Source organism: Platalea leucorodia, assembly GCF_965183815.1.
Source record: "Platalea leucorodia genome assembly, chromosome: 18".
NCBI lineage: Eukaryota > Metazoa > Chordata > Aves > Pelecaniformes > Threskiornithidae > Platalea > Platalea leucorodia.
Window position 1 is genome coordinate 6,487,901 of NC_138840.1, and position 22,761 is coordinate 6,510,661.

Genomic DNA, 22,761 nt, shown 5'->3' on the forward strand with positions numbered 1-22,761 from the left:
AGAATCAGAAGTTAAGAAGTTAAGGTTGGGGCACACAGCTGCTCTGAAATCCCAGCATACATGGAAACCTCCTTCCGGACAGCTCTTACTGAAGCACTAAGAGCAAAACTATGTTTTCCAGAGATACAGAGCTCACAGAGAGACATGGAATTAGCAAGGAAGGAAAAAAGCAGGAAGATGCCAGAGCATAACGCAGCAGAAACATGGGTACAACTTCTGCCGAGAAACAACTGCATGCAGAACATGGGCATGGATTCATCGCAACACGCGCCAGCCACTGCCAACACACGGTCCGTACGGACACGCTGCAGGGCAGCGCGATCTGCCGCTGCTCTAATGCATTTACAGCAAGCACCTTAAAAAGACACCAGGTGGACCATGCTACAGATGCCTCCCCACCATGGCCAGGTTGTTTCTTTACAGTAAAATGGCAGGTCAAAGGTTTCACCTTTTGATCCCCGGATAAAAAAAAAAGATGCAAAAATGCGGGCATTTGAGTTAGCAGGTGGCAAGGCCTCCCGCACCCTTGCCAGCGATGGCACGCTGCCCTGCGCCTTCCTCCTTCCCACAGGCAGGAGCCCCCGCCGAAGGGGAACGGTACAACGCTGCAGCCATCCGTTCAGACTCCAGAACTCTGCAAACCCCCTGTGCTGAGATCAGATTGTTTACAGATCACACACTCTCACGTGTAATCAACACTAATTTTGAAAAGACATCTCGGGACACTAAGGCCTATCTGCTGGAGTACTGCCTCAGGAGCAGCATTTTTAACCGGCAATGTCAGCTTCTTAAGGACTTCAGAGATAACTCTTAACATTGACTTCTCGTACATGCCCCTCCCTGTTCCTGCTAAAGTAGGAACAACCAATTCACAGTAGGGAGGATGCGAAACAAAAATATATAACAGGATCCAAAGAAAATTTAGATGTAATCACAAGGCCCTAGACTCTACAGAGGATCCTATGTCACAAGAACGTGCATTTTAAACAGCTTCTCTCCAACAACTGCCTTGTTTTACCCTCTTACCTGCCGTTAGATTGTGTAACTAATAATGCAGTTCACAAAGCCAGCCATTTCCTCACTCAGTGCTGGGCACCTGCAAAGTGCCAGAGCAAGTATACAGACAAACTACTAAACGCTCCAGGAGAAGGCACTGTTGTGTCTAAATACTCATTTTTTTCTCTCTCTACAATATACTCCCTTGAAGGCAATCTGAGAGGCTAAGCTTCAAAATAAATCTTTCTAAAGGAATGGGAATCAGGTTATGCAATACAAACCTAAAGAACAGATCTCATCTTTGGCCACAGCACTTGAGGGCAGTGTCCACACAAAAGGCACATTAAAAACACACCTAAAACATCACATTGGCCTTACCATAAACATTGACGTAACTATCTGCCTTTGCTACTAGCGGGAAGGAATACTGCAAGAGTCCTTTGCAGAGAGTAACTGGATGATTTAATTGTCTGTGCTCTTAGGAAAGAGCATCCTGAAAATGTCCATTTGCTGATGTGACCCTGCAGCCTCTTACACACACGCTCTGTGCTGACACTGCCGCAGAAGCAGCAGATAAAGGCTCTTCTCCTTCCACCCATCAGCTGTAAGACAACCTATAACGTTTCTCAAACGGTTTTACATATTGTTTATTTCAACTAGCAGATCTGTTCCTATGCCACAGCATCAGACACATCACCGCATACTGAAAAAACAAGAACGAGTACCCCACCTCCAACAAGTCCCGAGGAAATGCTGCTGCACACACACCACCACCCACTCCACGTCTCCGGAGTCCTCACACACACCAGCAAACAGAAGTGAACCTGCGCCTCCCAAGGCTCCTGCACGGAGTACTGCTTATTCCAAACTCATCACGTCACCTTCTGGCACATAAATGCACTCCAAAAGCCATTCAGGAGGCAATTACAGTGACAATTACCTTGTGGAGACTTTGACATATATTTATAGAAACCTCAAACACATTAATCTCCCCAAAACAACAAGAGTTAGGGAAACAAGCCCTCGTCAGCCTGGTGAAAATGAAGATTCAGGGTTCACACGTGCCTCTGTGCCACTACAAAGCCCATTCTGCCACACCACCGGAGCTTCTACTAAACTTCACTTTTAAACAAGAAGATGCAGAGCGGAGAATTGGAGTGAACAAATCCATCCCGCTGCACTGAGAAGCACACAGTGCTGAGAGCCGGTGCGTGAGCCCCGTGAGAGCTACGCACCATCGGAGGCTCCACCCCGGCTCCCGGGGTCACGGCTGCGGCCCGGACAAGCTGCTACCCCTGCCAGCCGCCGCTCCCCCCAGCCCCGCGGGCCCAGCGCCCCCGACCGCCTCCCTCGGGAGCACAGGCAGGGCTTCCCGTCCCGCAGCGCCATGGGGGAACCCCGCACACAAGCCGTGACCCCAGCGAAGGGAGGAAGCCTCCGGGGAGAGGCCGAAGGCCTGAAGTGGGGGAGGAATCTCCGGGGACGGGGCCTAGAAGCCCCCGTGGAGGACGGGAATCTCCAGCAACGGGCTGGGCCGGGACAGGGGGATGAGTCTCCAGGGAGAGACCGGGCCGGAGCGGGACAAGGGCAGCCTCCGGGGACAGGCCCGGGCCGGCCCCAACCGGCCACGGGGACGCGAGGAGGCGGCGCGGGGCCTGGCCCGGCCCAGCCACGAGGCCCCGCTCGGGCCGGGCCCCGCCGCGTTTCGGCGCCCCCGGGGGGGCCGCGGGGCCGCGCCCGGCACGTGGCGGCCGCCGGGGTGCGGGGGGGCAGCGCCGCGCTGAGGCCCGCGGAGGTGGAGGGGGGGACAAGGCCCGGCCGGGGCGGGCGGCGCGGAGGGGCCTCGGTGCGAGGCGAGAGGAGGGAAGGGAAGAGCCCGGTGGCGGAGGGGAGGGAAGAGGAGGGGAGAAGAGGAGAGGACCGGGCCGGGCCTACTCGCACTCACCGGACCCCGCTCCGCCCGCGGCCTCCTCAGCAGCCAGGCGCCTCCACCTCCTCCTCACGCACTTCCGCTTCGCGCCCGCCCGCTGCCCGCCCGCGGGGGCTGCCGGGAGCCGCAGTCCGGCCCCCCCGCCGCGCTCATTGGCTGCCGGCGCCGGACAGACTACGGCTCCCGGCGGGCAATGCGCGGGGCTTTACCTCATTTCCGCCTCCTCCCCACCCCGCCCCTGGCGCCATGGAGAGGGCGCGGCTTCCGGCGACGACGGGCGGGGCTGCGCGGGGAAATGGCGGCGGGGCGGCCGCGGCCTGACCGGGGCGGTGGCCGCCCGCCCTCCCGCGTTGCCCGGCTCCCGGTGCTTCCCCCGCCCTGGCGGGGAGCGAAGGCGCAGAGCAGGCGGTCGCTGAAGGGGCCCTGCGGCCGCCCGCGAGCGGGGAGGGTGCAGCTCTGGAGCAGGGCCCCGCTGCCGTGTGAGGGCGGCCGGGATGGGCCCGCCGCGTCCCCGGGAGGGGAGCGGGGAGCTGACAGAGCACACGGTGCTGGGGGGCTGCGGGGGCCAGCCCTGACACGGGGGTGAACCCGTGCCCTTGCCGCCGGGGAGCCGGGGTTGCTGCCCGCCCCGCGGAGCACCGAGGCGGGGCCGCCCGCAGCGTGGTTCCCGTCCCCTGGGGACACAGCGAGGCCAGGCGAGGGCAGTTGTCCATTTTTATTGTTCGCAAAGGTTGTCCGGATGCATAACACTGTCACAACGGCACGGAGAGCAGCGTGGCACCGGCCGGGCGCTCCGGGGGCACCCAGCGCACACGCAGACATGCGTGGGGACGTGGGGACGGGGAGCCATCCCCCCCGGCCAGGCTGCGGCCCTCCTGCCTGCGAGCCCCCGGCAGCCCCGAATCCTCCCACCCCGCGCAGGGCCGGGCCAGGCGAGCGTCCCCGATGTCTGGCCGAGCTCTATTTACAGTATTCACATACATTGTACCCAGCAAGTTAAATAACTACATTATTACACCACACGTCTGGGGCGGCTCTGGCAGGCTGCTAGGGTGGGGGTGTCAGTCTGATAAGGTGCATATTTAAAATAAAAAAAAAAAAAACAAAACGAAATAAAAACAAGAACAAAGAGAGAAACCAGGTGTCCCCGCGGTGGGCAGGGGGCCGGCGGCCGCCTCACCGGGGTCTCACACCGCCCGGGCCCCCCGCGGCAGGGCCGGGCGCGCACGGCGGGCAGGGGGGAGCAGCGAGGTTTTTCTTCTGACAACAGCTACGGTTCTGCGCGGGCGTCCGGCGTCGGGACGTGTGCGGTGACCCCGCGGCGAAGTCTGCCAGGGCCTGGCCCTCACAGCACCTCTGCAGGAGGAGGGAGGGCGCGGCGGTGAGACCGGGCAGCCGTGGCATCGCCCTGGCCCCCGGCGCGTCCCCCATCTCTCACCTGTCACCTGGGGGGGCTTGACCACGGCCTGTTTGAGGAAGGGCTCCTTGTCGCCGAAGGGGATGATGCTGCCGGGGCTGCTGCTGTGGTGGGAGAGCTGCAGCAGCTCCTGCGACCCCTCCGTGCCCGAGAAGCCGTTCTCGTGCTTGCCGGGCTGCACGCCGTTCACCAGGGACGCCGGGGACGCCACCTCCTTCGCAGGGGAGCTGTGGGGCGGGAGGGCTGGGGTCAGCCACGGCCCCGCCGCCCCCCGGTCCCCCCGGCCGCCCCCGCGCTCACCTCGGCTGCAGCCCCTCGCCCGCCAGGTCCTTCGGCCCCCCCGGCGTCCCTGCATTTGGCGTCTCTGTCTCGGGGAGTTCCTCCTCCTTCGGCATCGGCCCTGCGCGCTTCTCACGGCCTGAAGACATCAGCAGAGCTCCCGCTCAGCCATGGCCCCGGGCAGCCGCATGGCTGGGGGGAGCAGGATCGGGTCGTGGCTACATGGACCCCGGGCACCCCGGAGGTGCAGCAGGCTGTGGGAAGAGGCCATGTACCTGGGACATCCTCCTGCTCGGCCGCTTTCCCATTCACCACCTTCTTGTCCTCCTTCTTCTACAGGGAGAGGAGAGCCGTGAGGGGCAGTGGCGGCTCTGGGCAGGGGCAGGAGGGCTCTGCGGAGTCCCCCATGTCCCCAGGCACCTCAGGATGGGGACGGGCACCCACCTTGGCATCCGCTGCATCTGACTTGCGCGTCCTCTTCATGATCTCCTCCAGGCGCTGCAGGGCAGACAGGGGCTCGTGCACAGCCCTCGCCAGCGGGACCTGCCCCAGGCGCTGGGCAGGACCCCTTGCAGGGGCCCCCCCACTGTGCCATGCACCCAGGGGTGCCCCCAGCCCTCACCTTCTTTCTCTCCAGCCGCTCCTGCTCCTCACGCTGGAAGTGCTTCTCCCGCTCCAGGCGCTGCCGCTCAGCCTCTTCGCGCGCCCTCGCCTCGGCCTCTTCCCTCTGTGGCACATTGGGGCAGCAGGGACGGATGAGACAGGGCAGGGATGGATGGGATGGGGCAGGAACGGATAGGATGGGGCAAGGACAGTGAGGACAAGCTGCTCAGGTGGCTCAGCACAGCCCTGCCCCATGTCCCCTCCCGCCACCCTGGGCATCGAGGGGCTGGGCTGGTCCTCTCCCCTGCATCCCACTGGGGCAGGAACCACAGGAGAGCATCCCTGCCTTCCCCCTCCATCCCTGCCTTCAGCCCCCATCCCACCTCTTCCTCCTCCATCCCCTCTGCCCCGCCTCCCCTGCAGCCCCTTGTCCCCGCACCCTGCCACCCCAGACCTGTCTCTGCAGACGCTCCGTCTCCTCCCGCTCTGCCCGTGCCCTCTCCTGGGCCTCGCGCTCCTCCTGCAGCCGCCGTTCCTCCTCCCGCTGTCGTGCCAGGGCCTCCCTGCGGGTCTGCTCCTCCGCCTCCTGCTGCGCCCGCTCCTCCTGTAGCCGCCTGCGGGGAGGGGGCCCTCAGCAAGGTGGGGGGCCAGGGCCGGGGGCCGGGGGGGGCAGCACCCACCTCTCTCGCTCCTCCTGCTCCCGGCGCTCCCGCTCCTCACGCTCCCGCTGCTCACGGGCCTGGCGCCGCTTCTCCGCCAGCAGCCGGGCAGCCTCCTCCCGGTCCGTGGTGCCGGCTGAGGGTCTGCCTGGGGGGGTGGCTGGCACGGGGCCAGGGGCTGCAGGGGCTGGGGGGGCTGCAGGGTGGACGCAGCGTCAGTGCTGCTCCCACTGCCCCCAGCCCCGCCACCCTCCCAACCACCCCATACCCACCTGCTGTTGGCTCCGTGGGCACCTTGGGGGGCTCGGGGAGGGCCGGGGGGGCCGGGCCCCGCTCCTCCTCCTTCCTCTCACGCGCCTTTGCCTGGCCCTCCTGCTCCCCCCGCTCCTCCCGGGCCCTGGCCCGCACCTTGGGAGAGGAGTGGGCGCTGCGGGGCAGGGGTGGCTTGTGAGGAGAGCCGAGGGCCGGGCTGGGGGACGCCGGACGGGCTTTGGGGGTGGCAGGGGATGAGGGACGGTTCTTGGGGCCGGGGCTGCAAATGGAGCAAGAGATGGTGTTAGCGGGGTTGGGGCAGCCCCCGTGGCGGCAGGGCGGGGGGCTGAGCAGCCCCCACAGCGGTGGGTCCCTACCTGCTGTCTGCTGCAGGCAGGAGCCGGGGCTGTGCCGCTGGCAGAGACTGACGCTTCTTGAGGCTGCGCTCGCGGGACAGGGCACTGCGCTCCTTGGCGTTCTCCCGCTCCTTCTCCTTCTTCTCCTTCTTCTTCTGCTCCGGCCAGGGAGAGACAGAGACAGCATCAGCGCCGGGTGCTCTGGCTCAGCTGGGAGCCACACTGTGCCGCGCGGCTGCCCTGGCACCAAGGGGTCCCCACGGGAGGTGGCACTCACGGGCGAGGACTCGGTCCTGCGGCGTGGCGTCACGTCGGGGCTGCCAGTGGTCCCCTTCCGCCTCTCCCAGCAGCGGTGCTGCAGGCGGTGGTTGTGGCAGGGGCTGAGGGGGCTGGCGGAGGCCGAGCGGGGGCACACGGGCACTGGGGAGTGACCACACCGTCAGGACAGAGCCGGCACGGCACTGGCACCAGCTCTTTGCTGGCTTCAGGCTCCCTCGTCGCAGTCCCCTGCCTGTGCCAGGACCAATGTGGCCCTGTGCCCACCCCGGGTACTCACCCTGCTCCTTGCCGTTCCCAGCCAGCGTCACCGCGCTCCGGCTGCGCGCGAGGAAGGACAGGGTGGGCGTCATCAGCCGGTCCACGATGCTGCTCTCCCACGGGCTCAGCTGCAAGCTCCGGTCTGGGGAGGCAGAGGGGCCCTTAGCACATCCCTGAGCCCCCAGGCACCAGCCCCGGCCCCAGCCTCACAGCCGCCCGCCGGGAGGGAGCAGCCTTGCGGCGAGGCCAGGGCATGTGTGCGGCCCTGGGAGTGCCCGAAGCTCAGCCGCGCTGGGGAGGGCTCCCCGCTGCCCTGCATGGCCGGCCGAGACAGGACAAAGGGTTATGCAGGTGCAGGCATCGGTGGGCAGCCGGGTACCCACAGGACGGCACTGCGGCACGATGACAATGCTGTCCCCGTGCCCCGCAGACACCCCAGCTGTGGTGCACCCACAGCGAGCGGCACCCACAGCGTCAGGGTGCAGTCCTGCTGACAGCAGCCCCTTCCACCCCAGCCCCCTCATGTCCAGCACTGGCGTGCACCCTCCCCATGTCCCCGTATCGATGTGGCCGAGCCCCCAGCATGTTGCAGCTGCTGCAGGCACGCTGCAGGGATGCTGCAGACTGCCCTCACCCCAAGGGAGCTGTGCCAAAGTCGCTGGGCATGCCACGGGAGCCAGGCCAGGCTCATGGTACCCGAGGAACGGCAGTCCCCGGCCACGCTGCTGGCTCAGCTGGGCACTAGGCTGCCACTGGCTGCCCTCCAGTGCACGTCGCCAGCACCAAACACCCCACGGGCACCCAGGAAGCACCCACAGAGACAAGGCCCCTCTGCCCCTCTCCACCAGGGCTGCTGGTCAGGCTAAGAGCAGCACACACTGCCAGGAGAGGAGAAAACAGAGCCATGGGAGCAGCAGCTGGGACAGGGTGCCAGGTCCGGCACTGGCCCAGGGAGACGCTGCTCCCACCTAGGCAGTGCCAACAGCCCCTGGGTGCCTCTCCCCGGGCTCAGCCCCCAGCGCGGGGCCAGTGGGAGCCGCCTGCGTCACCACCGCCTGCAGCCGCCCTTGTCAGCTGCTCTGGCTATTTATACCCGGCCGGGAAGGCGCGCACCCATCGCCAGGCAACCCCGAAACACAACAGCAGTCCCAGCACTGGACGCATCCCTCTGGCGCGGCCAGCAGCCTCAGGCAGCTCGCCCAGGGCCAGGACGACCTCGCAGCACCCGACACAGCACCGCGCCCACGACGCTCCATAGCACCCAGCCCCGAGTGCCTGTGGGGACAGGCGTCACGGCGGCGGGCACCAGCACCATGCCCAGCCCCGAGGAGGGTCTGGTGACAGGCAGCCCCGCTCTGCGGCTGCATCTGCACTCACCGGAGCTGGCCCGGGGCAGGGAGCCAGGGCTCCCGTTCCCGTCCTGGCACCCCACGGGGCTGCCACCACCCAGCCGCTCCTCCTCCTCCCAGCCTGCATGCAGCCTCAAGGAGCCGCCGGCCGGCTTCAGCCTCCTCCCGCAAACAGCAAACGGCTTCTCCTCTCTCCGCGGGCACCGTGCTGCAAGGCAGGGCCTGGGGACGGGGGACCCTGGCCTCGGGGGTCCCCAGCGCTGGGTGGGGGCCGGGCTGCGCCCCCTGCGCTGGGGCAAACACAAAGGGCTCTTACTTCTACTGGGAGAGTTCCAGAGGGTGGCGGAGGATTTGGAGAGCCGCTTGTTGATTATAGAGTCGACGTGTTTGGGGAGGTTTACAGCGGACACCGAGCAGCGGCTCGCACCTGGAGAAGGGAAAAGACACAAGGGCATTAAGGTCCCAGGGCCGGGGCCAGGCCCCCCACATGCAGCATGCACGGCCGTGCCGGAGCACTGGGGCAGGGGCAGGAGCAGGAGGATGCGACACAGAGAGTGGGGCCAGGAGATGCTGGTGTCTGGGGACACAACACACGGCGCTGGCCTCTGGCACGGCACGGTGCCCGAGTCCCGGGGGTCATGCTGGGATCATGCAGGGATCTCATCCTTGGGGAGCCAGGGCGGCTCCCGGGCCCCGCCACGCCAGTGTCCCCAAAAGCAGTCCTGGGAACTGGGAGCTGGGTGGCCAGGGACCTCAGCAGCACTGGCCGAGCAGCCAGCCTCCGGGAGCAGGTCGAGGGCAGCAGGTCCAGACAGACATGGGACAATGCTCACACCGGTGCTGGTTCCCTATGGCAGTGCCAGAAGGGTGCTGGTGGCTGGCAGTGCCACCACAGGGTGCTGGGACCCCTCCGCCCCAGCCGGGCTCCTCTGGAGAGAATAGCCAGAAGAGATTGCTGCCGGCAGAGGCGGCAGCCAGGAGATCGGCGAGCAAGAGTGCCAGCAGCAGCTCTGGCAGCACGTCCCACGTGGGAAGTTGCAGGGGAAGGCATCCCCTTGCTGGACCCTGCTGGGTGCCGCACCGCAGACACACTGGTCTGTCCCTGAATGTGCCACAAGCCACAGCCGGGCACACGGCACCCGTACACACAACCTGTCTGGGCACAGCTGGCCACACAACACCTGCACGCACAGCCTGCCCAGGCACAGTCGGACACATTGCCTGTACACACACAGTGCCAGGCACAGCCAGGCACACACCACCAGTACCCACAGCCCCAACAGGTACAGCCGGGCACATGGTACTGGTACACACAGCCTGGTCAGGCACAGCCAGGGCTGCCACAGCCGCCCCACGGCACGAGTACTGCGTTCAGCTCTGGGGCCCCCAACATAAAAAGGGCATGGACCTGTTGGAGCGAGTCCAGAGGAGGGCCACGAGGATGATCAGCCGGGCCAGCTGGGCTCAGTGCTCCCGCTGTGGGGCAGTGGGCATGGCTGAGCCTCTGGCAGCCGCCGCAGGGGCACGGCACAGCACGGCGAGGCACAGCGCAGCCATGCGTACCCAGGAGTACACACAGCCGTGGTCACCCCCACGCTGGGGCTGGAGGGGCCAAGCACTGCCCCCACCCAGCCGGGGGACAAGGGGACACAGCGCAGCACAGACCCCAACGAGAGACGGCAACGGCCTTGCACGGCTCCACAACCCATGCCCAGCTGCCAGAGACCCGGGCAGCGCGGCCGCAGCATCCCCGCGGGCAGCCAGGGCTGTCCCCAAGCATGTTCCTGCACAGAATGGTGACCACGACGCACAACCTCCAGCTTACGCCTGGCCTGAGGGACATGGTGCCACAAGAGTGGGGAAAAGCCAAGTGACCCCACTGGGCCCTGGCACAGTCCGGCACAGCCCAGGGTGATGGCAGCACGACCCCACAGCAGAGCGGGGCCAAGCTGGGTTTGGGGGGTCTTGCCCTCTTTGCACAGAGCACCGCAGAGCTGTGTCCAGCCGCCTCCGACACCGGCAGAGCCGCAGGACCCTGGGTGCCCTCGCCCAGCCCGGCACTCACCGTCCTTGTGCGCGGGGGAGCCGTGGTGCAGGGCCCCAGCCCAGGACCACCGCTGCTGCCGGATCTCTGCCCACGTCTTCTTGGCCGACCGCTGGATCGCTGCCTCGTAGCGTTCCTGCCCGAAGGAGAGGGACAGGGTGAGGCCGGCAGCTGGGACAATGGGGCTGGGACCGGCCGGAGCTGCCCACCATGAGGATACCACAGGGATGCTTGGAGGGAGACGGGGCAGTGATGCCTACCCTGGCCAGGGTACAAGTGCCCAAGGAGCTGGGCACCGCAGAGGCTCTGCACCATGAAGGATGTGCAACGTGGAGGCTGGGCACGGTGGGCAGCTCCCAAAGGGCTCCTGGAGCCACAGGGTCTCCCCAGGGAGCGCATCCCCGGTGTGCCACCCCAGCCCCCCACCCGCTGTGCCCGTGATCCCCCATCCCCACCTTGTTCTTCTCCAGCTTCTGCCTCTGCCGCTCCTCCAGGACGGCACGGCGCTTCTCCGCCTTCAGCCGCTGCTCCTCCAGGCGCTTGCGGCGCTCTTCCAGCTGCTTCTCCCGCAGCAGCCTGGCCTTCTCCTCCTTCTCCAGCCACAGAACCCGCTTGGCAGCTGCAGGAGGAAGCCGGGACAGCGGGGTCACACCCGAGGCACAGCCTTGGCCCCGGCGAGCTCCGCGGTCAGGACGTGTGCCTGTGCCGGCAGCGTGGGGCCGAGCGCTGGCTCTGGCCAGGGCACGCGGCTGGGCTCCCTGGGTGTTCAGGGCAGGCGGCATCGCGGCCGGCCAGCGAGGGAGGGGTTTGGGCGAGGACAAAAGGGAGGCCGGGAGCCCGCCGAGCCGCGCCGCGCCGGTGAACAATGGGGGAATGAGGGTGGAAAGAGCGCGGGGATGAGGAGGCCCCATGCGCGGCGCAGGGGCCCCGCTCGCCCACTGCCCTGAGCTGTCTGCTGCCGCCTGCACACAGGAGAGAGCTGGGCACTGGGCTGGTGGCACCTGCACAGACCGGGGGGCACCCATGCACCCGGGGGGCACCCGGACCACGGGGAACAGCCAGGGGAGTGCAGCACCAGGGGCCAGCGGCGTGCCGGTGCGCAGCGGTGTGCTGGGGCAGGCAGAGCCGCCGGCACGGCAGCTCCTGCCCGGGCTCAGCTCATCGCAGCTAATGGGATTGCCTGTGACCCAGCAAAGCTCCTTAGCTCCTGCTTCCTCCCTCCATCCACTTTCCCTCCCGGCACATGCCCGGGGGCTCGCCGGCCCCACATCCCACCCTGCTCCCTCAGCCCCATACCCAGGTACTTGGCCCGCTCCTCGCGCCGCTCCTTCGCCTGCTTGTGCCTCGCCTGGGCTTTCTGGGCATCTGCAGGGGGGAGATACCGTCAGACCAGCAACCGGCCCTCAGCCCCAGTGCCGTGCCAGCACCAGCCGGGCATGGAGGCATCGAGAAGTGCCCGTGGGGTGTCAGCATCCCCAGAGCACCCCTGCCCCCCCCCAGGCACCCACCTTGCTTGGGCCTGGGGCTGGCAGCAGGAGCCGGTGAGGCTGTGGCCGGGGTGGTGCGGTCACTCCGGGGAGGCACGTCCTTTGAGGGCCCGGCTGCGCCACCCGGGGGGCTCTTGGCATCGGAGAGGGCCCCTTCGCCGGTAGCCGGGGCCAGGGGATTGCTCCCGTGGGGCAGCGTCTCTGCTGGGCAAGGGGCAGCAGTAGCAGGGATGGGGACCGGCTGGCCGGCAGCGTGGGGAGATGCCTCTTCTTTGGGGTGCTCCATCACAGGAGGCCGGGGGGGCCCGGGGGGGGACCTGTCACACCATGGGGGGTCACTCTCTGTCGAGGGGGCCACGGCTGTAGGGATGCGGGAGACGGGCTGTCCTGACGGCGTCATGGCGGGAGGGACAGGTCGGTCACACTGTGGGGTGCTGCTCTCGGAGGGAGGCGTCATTGCTGGGGGCTCGGGGCAGATGGGCTGCCTCGAGGGGGTCACGGCTGCAGGCACGGGCGGGACGGTCTTTTCGGAAGGGGTGACTGCTCGAGGGACGGGCGAGACGGGCTGTCCAGAGGGGGTGACAGCTGGAGGGACGGGTCGGTCCCGCTGCAGAGCATCCCCAGGCGAGGGGGGTGGTGAGGTAGCGGGGGGCACGCTGTCTCCCATCAGAGATGGTGGCTTCCCTGCAACACAGGCAGAGCAGAACAGATGGTCACCCAGTGGGGGAGCCTGGGGCAGTCCCCCCAAATACAGACCTCAAGAGCAAGGCTGTCCCTGGCTGCAGGGGCTAGGAACGGTCCCCAGGTCCCCCCAGGGAAGGTAGCAGGACCCCCACCCAAGCCCTGCTGCTGCCCCCATCTTGGGGGGTGCCCACGCCGCCCCACGCTGGGTGCCAGGCGCCGGGTGCACAATGCATAGAGGGACCGACCAGGGCTCTGCCAGGCACCACCACCACAAAGCCGCCCTTCATCCCCCCAGCAGCTGCCGCCCTGGCCCCACCGTGGGGGGGATGCGGGGACAGAGACCCCACGCAGGCATGGGGACCCACGCGCTTCCCCGCCGCTCTCCCCGGAGGATGCGGGGCCGCTTCCGCCAGCACTCGCAGCCCAGCCGGAGGCAGGATGGGCGCGGGCCCCGCGGCCTGACGTCACCGCTCCAGCCCCTGTCCCCCAGCGCCATGCAGTGCCGCGGTCGAGCCCGCGCACAGCCATGAACTCATGGCCCAGGAATGCACACAAGGCCACCGCCACCGCCGCCAGAAAACAGCCCCCTCCCCACGCAGGGCCCGGCCGCTCGCTGCCCCGCCGTGGGGCAGGCAGGGGGCACAGTGCCTGCTCTGTGCTCCCCGAGGGGAGCAGCCCAGGGAATTGCCCCCTGTCCCGGCCAGCCCAAGGGGAGCCCAGCAGCTGGGGACCCCGGGGGAGCCCACTGCATGCGCCGGCGCTGGGGACAGAGACACGATGCCAGCCACTGTGCAAAGCCACAGCATGTGGCCTCTGTACAGGGTGGATGTGCTGGGACTGCCCACGGTGACCAGCAGCAGTGATCCCCCCCCACTCTGCTTAACCAGCCCTTTGCAAACACACCTTTGGGGTGCATGCCGGGATCACAGCCCCGACCCCCACGCAGCAGGCAGCACCCTCGCTCCTGCCCAGGAGCGATGACCAACCCGTCCTGGGGCCGCGGGCACCCAGCTCCAGCACCATGGGCGCCACTGCAGCGTGTGGCCCCAGCTCCGGCGCCGTGGGATGGCAGGGACACCGGTGACTGGCTCCCGCCGCCCCCAGCGAGCAGCTCTCACCGCAGGGAGATATCATGTGCTGGGCTCGGCCGTGTTTGCAGAGCTCTCCACAATCTTGGGTGAGGGGCAAAGTGTGGGCTCCGCAAACACGGGCCGGCGCCGCTCCTCCACGCCACGCCGGAGCCCGCCCATGGAAGGCACCGCCAGCCCTCCCTGCGGTGCAGGCATGGGTGCACCCCAGGTCCCATGGTCCCCCAGCACCCACACCAGGGCACAGCACCCACAGCAGCACCCACCTGCCCAGGGAGGGGCTGGGGGTCCTGCTGCAGACCCCAGCGGGCTGGGGCTCATGCCAGCAGGGTTCAACCACCCCAGACTCTGCGGGGGACGCAGCCAGCCCCGGCCCCCCCGCAGACCCACGCAGCCTTCCGGGTATTTTCTGCCGCAGGAAGCCAGCCCATCCCCTGGCCCCGATCCTGCACATCCCACATCCCCATCGCTGCGCCCCGTGAGGCAGCCATAAGTCTGATGCGTGGCTGGGGAAGTGCCGGGGCTGCAGCTGAGGGCTCCCCTGCCCCGTCCCCCGCAGGGCTGCCCCAGTTTGGCACCTCCAGGGTGGGGGGCTTGGCAGCCCCCAGGCACCAGCTCTGAGGACAATAGCCACGGTGGCACCACATGTGCCCTGCAGGGCCGCCAGCCGATGCCAGGCCAGGCTGATGCGCCCAAGCAGATGGAAATACCTTCCGGAGCCCCAGATGTGCAGGGAGCAGTGTGGGAGATGGTGGGTGCCTCCTGCCACCCTGCACCACTGGGCGTGGAGCCCTGGGCACAGCCCTGGGCAGGATCCGTCCTGCCCCACTGGCTGGAGGGACGGCAGCACCTGTGGCCAGGGCAGGGCTACCGGGCACGGCCAAAACCCCCACGCGCGGCTGGGGCCAGCCCTGCCGCCATCTGTCCCTGTCGCTGCTCCAACACGGCAGCTGCCCTGAAACCCAACGCTGCCTGCACCCAGGCGGCGCGGGCGTCCCCTCTCCCCAGCCGGGGCATTCCGCAGGGGATTAGCTCCCTGGCCCCCCAGACACGCAGGCACGGCTCCCCTGCAGCCCCCAGCCCAGGCGGGCCTGCGTGGCACTGGCCCCACTGCTGGCACTGCGACGGCAGTGTGCCCAGCCATGGGCCACAGCCGCAAGGCGAGGTGCTGCCCCTTGGCACTGCATCACCCAGCCCATCCCGGCTCCTCCCGTGGGTCCATGTGGCACCAGAGCCCCTGCCACCGAGCACCACCGGCACCTCCAGCCTGGCACTGCCCCGTGCGGCACTGCTCCATGGCCGGCACATGGCTGGGGATGCTCAGCCAGGCAGAGGCAAATTCCCGGGGCCGTGAAGCGAGAGCACATCGAGGCCCCGCGGGGCGCTCCGGTCGGAAGGCGAGCAACCCTTGTTAACCGTCCGCCGCGCATCCCCACAGGGTGCTTCCCAGGAGGGCGGGGGGGCACCCGCCTGCTTTAACCTCAGCTCCCCTCATCTGCCCTATCGTCATGTTCCCGCCCTGCGGCACGGCCGGGGCCCACCACGGGCTGCTCCACGTGCAGTACCTGCCCAGGGCCGGTGGGCCCCGGCCACCCTGGCCATTCCGCAAGTCCCTGCGATGCCCAGGGACAAGGTCCCGAGGTGAACCTCAGCCCCGAGAGCCACCGCTGGCTCTGCAGGGCTCCCCGCAGCCCCCGGGGACACCCGCATGCCCAGCGCAGCACATGCCATGCTCAGGCCCTTCCCAGTGCCGCTGGCTTCCAGCTGCCTCCCCAGGCCTTGATAGCAGCCCCATAGCTGTGCCAGTGAAGAGAGAAGGATGGGTCCCCAGGGCCTGTCCTCATTGCCAGCAGGTCCTGGTGCTGAGCAGGGAGGCAGCCGTGGCCCCAGGGCCAGGATTGCTTTGCGGGTGCTGGTGTCCGGCAGGGAGAGTGGCTGCCCGAGGCCACTGGAATGCTGTGGGGTGCACAGGGGTGCTCAAAGCCCCGGGGGCGCTCGGAGACCTGGTGCTGCCCCTGATCCTACCCCACCTTGCCACGTCTCAGATGTGCTTCAGAGCCCAGCCCTGCCCCGTCCCACCCAGCTCCTGGGATTCCCCTGCGCTGCAGCACCTCTCACACCTGGATGACAGGGACAGTGAGCAAGCTTCCCCGGCACATCCCCGGCACATCCCCGGCACATCCCGGCCGCGGGCGCAGCACTGACGCACACCCTCGGCCCCAGCTCACATGCATGGGCAGGGAGACACAGGCAATGCACAGAACAAGCGCCAGCAGTCCCGCACCATGGGGGTGGCCAGTGCCACCCTCGCAGCCACCGATGGCAATGACACCCCGTCCCCCGTGGGTGGGTCCTGGGGTGCTGCTGCCCACAGCCACCCACACCCTGGCCCCGGGCAGCACGGGTGCTGTAGCCCGAGGCTGGCTCCTCTCCCTGCTGGCTCAGAGCCAGCAAAATGCAGCCAGCAGCACCAGGGCAGGGCAGGGCAGGCATCGTCCCATGGTGCCCCACGTGCTGCCTGCAGCCCCGCTTCGGGAATGGGCCTCCAGGGCCAGGCAGGAGCAGGGCAGGAGGGACACAGGCAGCAGGGCCTCAGGCAGCAGGGCAGGAGGGATGGTGCAGCTGGATGCCCGCAGTGGGTGCCAGGCAGGAGGAAGGGGCACAGCAGGACATTGCCCACCCGGCTGGGGCCACCACGCTGTCGCACCCGCTCCTGTGACGGCTGGTTTGGGAGGGGGCTGCACCCGCTGCCCAGCTTCCCCAGCACGGAGGACCAGCCCCGCTTCCCAGGGCCCATACCCCCCCGAGGCACCAGGACGAGGGGGCATGGGGACAGCCACGGGGGAACTGCGCCAGCCCCCAGCAGAGACTGCCGAGCTCCTGCGGCTCTGCACCCAGCCGGCGGTGACGTGCCAAGCCAGAGAGCAACAAGGGGAACTTGGGAGACAGGATCTCGTGGCCAGAGCGGGGCCAGAGCTGGGGGGTTTCCAGGGTTTAAAATACACGCGGAGGAAAGAGCCTGAGCTGCTGCTGCGCCCCGGCACCCTCACGGCAAACTTTCCGTTTGGCTGCGGTCACGGCACAGCCCCCAACAGATCGAGGGCAGGGGCAGGCAGCACCTGCCTGCTATCCATCTGGGCAGCGCCGGCAGCGGCGACAGGAGGTGCCCTCGTCCTTGGGGCGACCCGCACGGAGCCGCCAACGCCAAGGGCAGGCGGCCCAGCTGCGCTCCCAAAAACCTGTCTGCTGGCATCACGCTGGGAAAACAGAAACCTGGCTCGAAGGCAGGGCACGGGGCTCCGCGCCTGCTGGGACCCGGCCTCTCAGGGAGCAGGTGCCCAGCACCTCCGAAAAACAGGTCCTGAGCCTCACAACGCGGATGCGGGCACCTACCGGGGCTGGGGCCGTGCAGGATCCAGCTCCGCTCCCAGCAGGCTGCCTGTGCTGCCGCCCGTCCCTGCTCAGAGCCCTCCGACAAGCGAGAGCTGCGCTAACTATTTTGGACATGGCACCACGGGACTGTCACATCACCGCTCCGCACGTCGCATCACGTTGCTCTGACGGTTTCGCAGCAGCGGCTCTGCTGGCGTCCCTGCGCTGGGAGAGCTCCCGAGCTGCCTGCTCCCAAACACAGCCGCTGGCTGGCAACCAGCTCGCCCTGCACCCTCCCTCTCCGCCATGCCAGAGGGAGAAGGGCTGCAGAAATCAGGGTGCACCCGGATAAGAATGAACCCCTGCCTGCTCCCTGCCCCAGTTCTCACCCCTCTGCCTGCCCACGGGGCAGCATCCCACTTGGGTGACTCCGTGGGGCCGCATCCTGCCCCATCTGCCCTCTGTGAGCTCCTGCCCCCCAGCACCACCGGCTGCCCCACACCGCGGTGGGTCCCAGTCCCTGGAGTGCAACCCCAGCCCCGCTGGCAGCCAGGACATGGCACGCTGGGGGGGGCCGAGGGCTCCAACTTGTGCAGGGCGGTGAGACAGGGAGCAGCCTGGCCGCCTGGCCACGCGGGTCGCCCAAACGAGAAGGATCAGGGACGCTCCCCGGAGCGGGATGTGCTGCAGGGCCACTGACGCTCCCCGGCGCCGCCGCCATCCTCCTCCGCTCGCAGCAGAGCGGCAAGTGCCTCCCTGCACCGGGGAACTGAACCGCCCAGGGGGGGACAGGGGGGCCCGGCCGGCCGCAGGAGAGGCCAGCGTGGCCAGGAGCAGCCATCCCCCTCCCCGAGCAGCGACAGCATCGAGAGGGAAGGAAAGGCCGAGCCGGCTGCGCGCCGGGGCGGGCGGGAAGGCTGCGGAGGCGGCGAGCGGGACACAGACAATATGTCTGCAGCGCAGGACGCGCTGTTTGGGCAGCGCGGCCAGGGATCCGCGGCCGGTTTGTTCGAGAGCCACCAATAAAGGGCGAGCAGCATTTCGGCATTGCTGGGAGCCGGCAGCAATCCCTCCCTGCCTGTGAGGGCCCGGGCGGCCGTGGCTGATGAATCACGGCGCGGCGGCGGGCACCGGGGACGAGGGGGAGGGGAGCTGCCTCTCCTCTTCCTCCATCGGTGGGAAGCAGCTCCACCACGGAGCCCTGCTTAGTCACAGCCCCATGCCGAGAGCGAGCAGCCCAGCGGGGCCAAAGAGCGCTTGGCTGGAGCCCTGCAGCGAAGAGCCAAAACAAATCCTCGCCCCGAGACTCGGCCCCGCCGGCCGCCGCCCTCCCCAGTTTGCCGAGTCGAGGGCCGGCAGCAGAGTTCATCCTGGGGCAGCACCGCCATCGGCCTGGCTGGGACCCCAAGTTCCCATGGCAGGGGCAAGCGCAACGCCCGCATCCCTCAACTCGCCAGCAGCAGCCTCAGCCCTGGGCAGTGCCAGCCACCTCTGCTTGCCCCCAGCCAGGGTGCCAGAGCCAGGTGGCAGGCTGCGGGACGGGCCGTGGCGGTGACCCCGGCACAACCGGGGCGCGGACCCCAGGGCCACCCACACCCCACAGCAGGAGCGGGGCTGCCCTGGCAGGCTGGCACCCACCGCCACGCCGCAGAGCAGCCTGCCCGGGCAGGGCGTCGGGCAGCCGGCACCGCATGCGGCGGCGGGGCCCTGCCCGCCGGGACCCCCGGCAGCAGCACCTGGGGGGGCTCGGGGCCAGGCCGGCATCGCCCACCGGCGGGTGGGGAAGAGCCGGGGCAGGGGCAGGCACCGCCGCCCCGGACCCCCCGCCGTGGCGGGGCCGCCCCCGGGAGGGCTCCCCAAGGGCAGCTCCCCCTGCACCCCCCGGGGGCGGCGGGGCCGGGGGCTGCGCGGCTCTGTCCCACCCCAAGATGGAGCGGCCGTGCCCGGGCTTTGTCCCTCCCGGGAAGACGCCCCCCCCTCCCCGGCCCCCGGCCGCGCGTCCCCCCGGCTCCTCCACCGCCTGCCCCGGGCCCCCGCCCCGCTCCGCCGCCCGAGCGGCCCCGCCGCATCCCCCGGGCCCGGCCCAGCGCCCCGCTCCCCGCCATCCCCGCCGGCATCCCGCACGGCCGGATCCCGCACCCCCACGGCCGGCTCCCGCTCCCCGCCGCGGCCCGACTCCCGCCTCCCCCATGGCCGCATCCTGCACCCCGACTCCGGACGCGGCCCCGCGGTGCGGGAAGGGGCCTGGGCGCCCGCCGCTGCCGGAGCCGGTCCCCGCCGCGGAGCCTTACCCGGGGCCGGCTGGGGCTGGGGCTGGGGCTGGGGCTGGGGCTGGGGCTGCGGCTCCCGCCCGGCGCGGCTCCTCTCCATGGCGTGGCGGGGAGGCGCAGAGGGCTGGCCGAGCCGTGCCGAGCCCAGCCGTGCCGAGCCGCGCCGCCCCGCTCCCCCCGGCCCGGCGGGGGAGGACGCACGGCGCTCCCCGCCCCGGCCCCGGCCGCGCATCCCGCCCCGGCCCCGCGGCCCCGGGCCGGGGGGAGCGGGCAGGCGGGGGATGCTCTGCCCGGGCTCGCCTCTCCCCTGCCACAGCCGCGGCCCCGCAGCCCCGGCCCGGCCCCGCGCCTCTCCGCAGGGCTCCCAGCCCCGGGGGCTTGGCTGCAGGGACCCCGCGCCCGTCACCCCACGCCCGTCACCCCGGCCTCAGGCCTGCCCTGCTGCCTGTCCCTGCCGTGCCCAGCATCCCCCAGCCTTGTTTGGCCACTTGCCCATCTCCAGCCTCTCCTCTCCCAGATTTTGGGGCTTGCACCCACCCTTCCCACTCCCCGCATTTTATGATGCTCCAGTCACCTCCAAAGCGCTGGCCCTGCAGCAGACACCCCCTGAGCCCCCTGCAACGGGAGCCACAGCCAGCACCGCTCGGATCAGCTGTCCGATTTCCAGGCACCCCAAGGAGACATCGATTTCCCGTCCCGGAGCCCCACCTTGGCTGCTCACGAGGCCTCGCGGCTGCTTCCCCCACCACCCACCCCTCTCACGTGAGCCTTAGTCACCGCCAGCAGCCGCCCCCCACTCCCGGGGGCGAGGGCTTCGCTGCCACGCATCCCCCCCGCCTCGATAACAGGCAGATAAGGAGAGGCCTCCCCGGGCAGGAGCAGAGGCCTTGGCTCAGCCCCACTCAGGGGTGAAACTCCTCTTGGCCTTGCAAGGAGCAGGCGTGGGCCAGAGGTGCAGCCCCGCTCCCTGCCCCATGCAGCATCCCGGAGAAAATGCGGCACGGGCGCCTGCCCGCTGCAGCAGCGCGTCCAAGGGCAGGGGACATGTGGGAAGCAGTAGCAGCCAGCGGGGGAAACACTGCTTAGGGCTTTGCAGGGGCAGCAGGAGCCGGGACACGTCCCCATTCACCACACAGCCAGCCTGGTTCGAACATCCTGCAAAGAGCCCGTCTCTGGGTTCACAGGGATGTGTTGATGAACAGATTCAGTTTTCTGCGGGCAGCACCCATCAGAGATGCCTGTTTTGGGGATGATGTCACCGTGGGGCCAGGAGATCCCCTGCCACCCATCCTCCCTCACCTACCGGGCAAACAGGTTTCCTGAAATCCCAGCCCTCTCCTCCGGAAGCGCGTTCCTCTGACTCAGGGGATGGGGAGCGGGCAGGAGGGCTCCTCGGCAGACGGGGCGGCCCCGCTTTGTGCCACTGCAGGGGTGGCCATACACCCCAAACCGCCCCAAACACCCCAGAGCCCCATGCCGCGGCCGAGCCATCGCCTTCCCGCGGCCCCTGGCCACGCCACCCGCCTGCTGCTCGCCCGGCCCAGCCAGAGCAGAGGCTTCCCCGAAACTTCCAGCAGCCTCACCCGCCGGCTGACTCCCTGCCGGGGAATGCTGCGCGGCCGAGCCGCGGCTCTGGGAGCTGCACAGCCCTGGGGGGGTGGTGGGGGACAGGAGTGCACGTGGCGCAGGAACGTGTCCCAGTGAACCCACAAACACAGGGGACACCCCGGGACAGGGAAGGGGAGCACAAGGGACCTGGCAGAGCAGGGCTGGGGCCACCCCATGACTTGCTCCAAGGGTGCCAGCTGGCAGCTTCCAAAGTCCCTTTGCCTGGTGGGGCCACGGCCCTGTGGGTCCCAGTGGGGCAGGCAGGGGCCCCAGCACAGCATCACCCAGAGTGGGTGAGCATCCCGGGGCTCCAGGACAGCCTGGCACTGGGTCCAGCTATGCCCAGGGTCCTTCTCCCCACCACAGGGCCAGCCTGGAGCAGGGGGCATGGTGAGGAAGGGGCCACTGCGAGTGTACAGGGCCTGTGGTTGTGTTCCACTGGTGCTCCCGGTGCAGGCAGCGACGCAGAGGGCTCCTGGCTGCCATGTCAGCCCGAGTCGATGGGCTTATACAACAAGCAGAGCATTCATCGATCGCTCTGCTGCAGGCAGAGCCCTGCTGCATCGGGATTCCTGGGTCCAGCCCCCCCATTCCCGTGGTGCTGGGAACAGCCGCCCTCCCTGTGCTGATGGAAAATCCGATGAGCTCATGACGAGCATGCCGCCCGATCCCAGCAGCTGCATGCCCCAGAGCTCCCCGTGTTCCTCAGCCCCTCGGCATGGGGTGCAACGCTGCCATGGCTCCCTCGGGCTGGTCTGGGGAGGGAGCTGCACCCAGTGGGGCTGGGGCCCAGCCATGGCTTTAGCCCCCGCAGCGTGCCCAGCGCCTCGCCCTGACGCTGTCTGTGGGGAGCCAATGGGGTGCGGAGCACCCCAAAATCAAAGGACAATCCCCGGAGCGGATGGGTGCGGTACCAGCCCATCACCGGCAGTGCGCCGGGGCAGCCACCAGCCCCCCGAGCACCTTGCCACAGGGCTGGCATCGCGGCCAGCCGCAAAGCCCCGCTGCTGCAGGACAATCCCCTGTGGGTGCAGGTGACAAATGGGCCAGCAATGGGCTGAGCCCTGCCCTGCCCTGCCCTGCTGCAGCCCTCCCCGCTCTGTAATTATCCCAGGCCGCATCTGTAATTAGTGCCCTGATGTCATGGTGTCAGGCCTGGGCAGCCCCACACGCTCCCCGCCAGCCCCACCTTGGCCTCTGGCCCTGGGGCTGAAGGAGATCCCAGTCCTCCAACGCCGTCCTGAGGCGCTCCAGCCCCTGCCCGGCTCTGGCTACCTGCGCTCCCCGCCAGCATCGTTGCTGGACCCCCGTCCCATCCCTGCCCCACAGCACCCGAGCTGCTGTAGGGCTGGATCCGGCCCTCTGGCCAGTGCAGGGCTTGCCTGCTCCTATTGCTGCATCTCTGCCCCCTCCCACGCTGCCAGATGCCTGCCCGCACCTCGCCGTGCTGGCTCTGCCACCTTCCTGGGGACGGATCCTGCCTGGGCAGGAGACAAGCCAGCCCCTGCCCTCCTGAGCCCCCCAGGCTGGGGATGAAGGCAGCGCTGCCGGTCTCCCGCCCCCTTGGCACAGGGAATGCGCTGGAGCAGCCCCGACAGCTATAAATAGAGCAGGAGGCGCAGGCGTGTGCTGGCCAGGGCACACGTGGGTCTGGGCGGCCACGGGCCCTCGGCCGGCGTGGGGCACAGGCAGGGTGTGGGGCTGCAGCGGCACCCCCGGGTGGGATGGGAACAGGGAGGAGGGTGAAAGCCCTGGGCAGGGCAGGGACACTGCTGCAGGGACGCACGCAGCCCTGGGCCAGGGGGACGGGAGGGGAGGCCCCACACAGCC

General features: G+C 68.4%; 2 protein-coding genes across 7 annotated transcripts in view; both read right to left on the reverse strand.

Moving 5' to 3' along the window:
* THRAP3 (thyroid hormone receptor associated protein 3) overlaps positions 1-3,017 on the reverse strand; it is a 33,744-nt gene extending 30,727 nt beyond the window's left edge. For 3 of the 5 annotated variants that reach the window (XM_082329372.1, XM_082329367.1, XM_082329368.1), the window contains exon 1: positions 2,942-3,013. The gene's annotated coding sequence lies outside the window, so the exon portion shown is untranslated. Of the gene's footprint in view, positions 1-2,941 lie in introns of all 5 variants that reach the window. The other 2 variants (XM_082329371.1, XM_082329369.1) reach the window with 2 other exon arrangements.
* A 218-nt stretch (positions 3,018-3,235) lies between these two features.
* Positions 3,236-19,555, reverse strand: MAP7D1 (MAP7 domain containing 1; the record flags this gene model as incomplete). 2 transcript variants are annotated; one of them, XM_082329561.1, is made up of 18 exons in its annotated part: positions 3,236-4,282; positions 4,365-4,570; positions 4,644-4,761; positions 4,898-4,955; positions 5,067-5,120; positions 5,245-5,349; positions 5,680-5,839; positions 5,906-6,080; positions 6,157-6,416; positions 6,514-6,647; positions 6,770-6,912; positions 7,049-7,171; positions 8,695-8,805; positions 10,444-10,558; positions 10,878-11,041; positions 11,719-11,787; positions 11,931-12,593; positions 19,345-19,555. In XM_082329561.1, 18 exons carry the CDS (start codon positions 19,553-19,555, stop codon positions 4,272-4,274), a joined length of 2,880 nt encoding a protein of 959 aa, XP_082185687.1. In that variant the 3' UTR covers positions 3,236-4,271. The 2 variants fall into 2 exon arrangements, with proteins under 2 accessions (XP_082185687.1, XP_082185688.1); XM_082329562.1 differs by lacking the exon at positions 8,695-8,805 and having other exon boundaries at positions 19,345-19,423.
* Between the last annotated feature and the right edge of the window lie 3,206 nt (positions 19,556-22,761).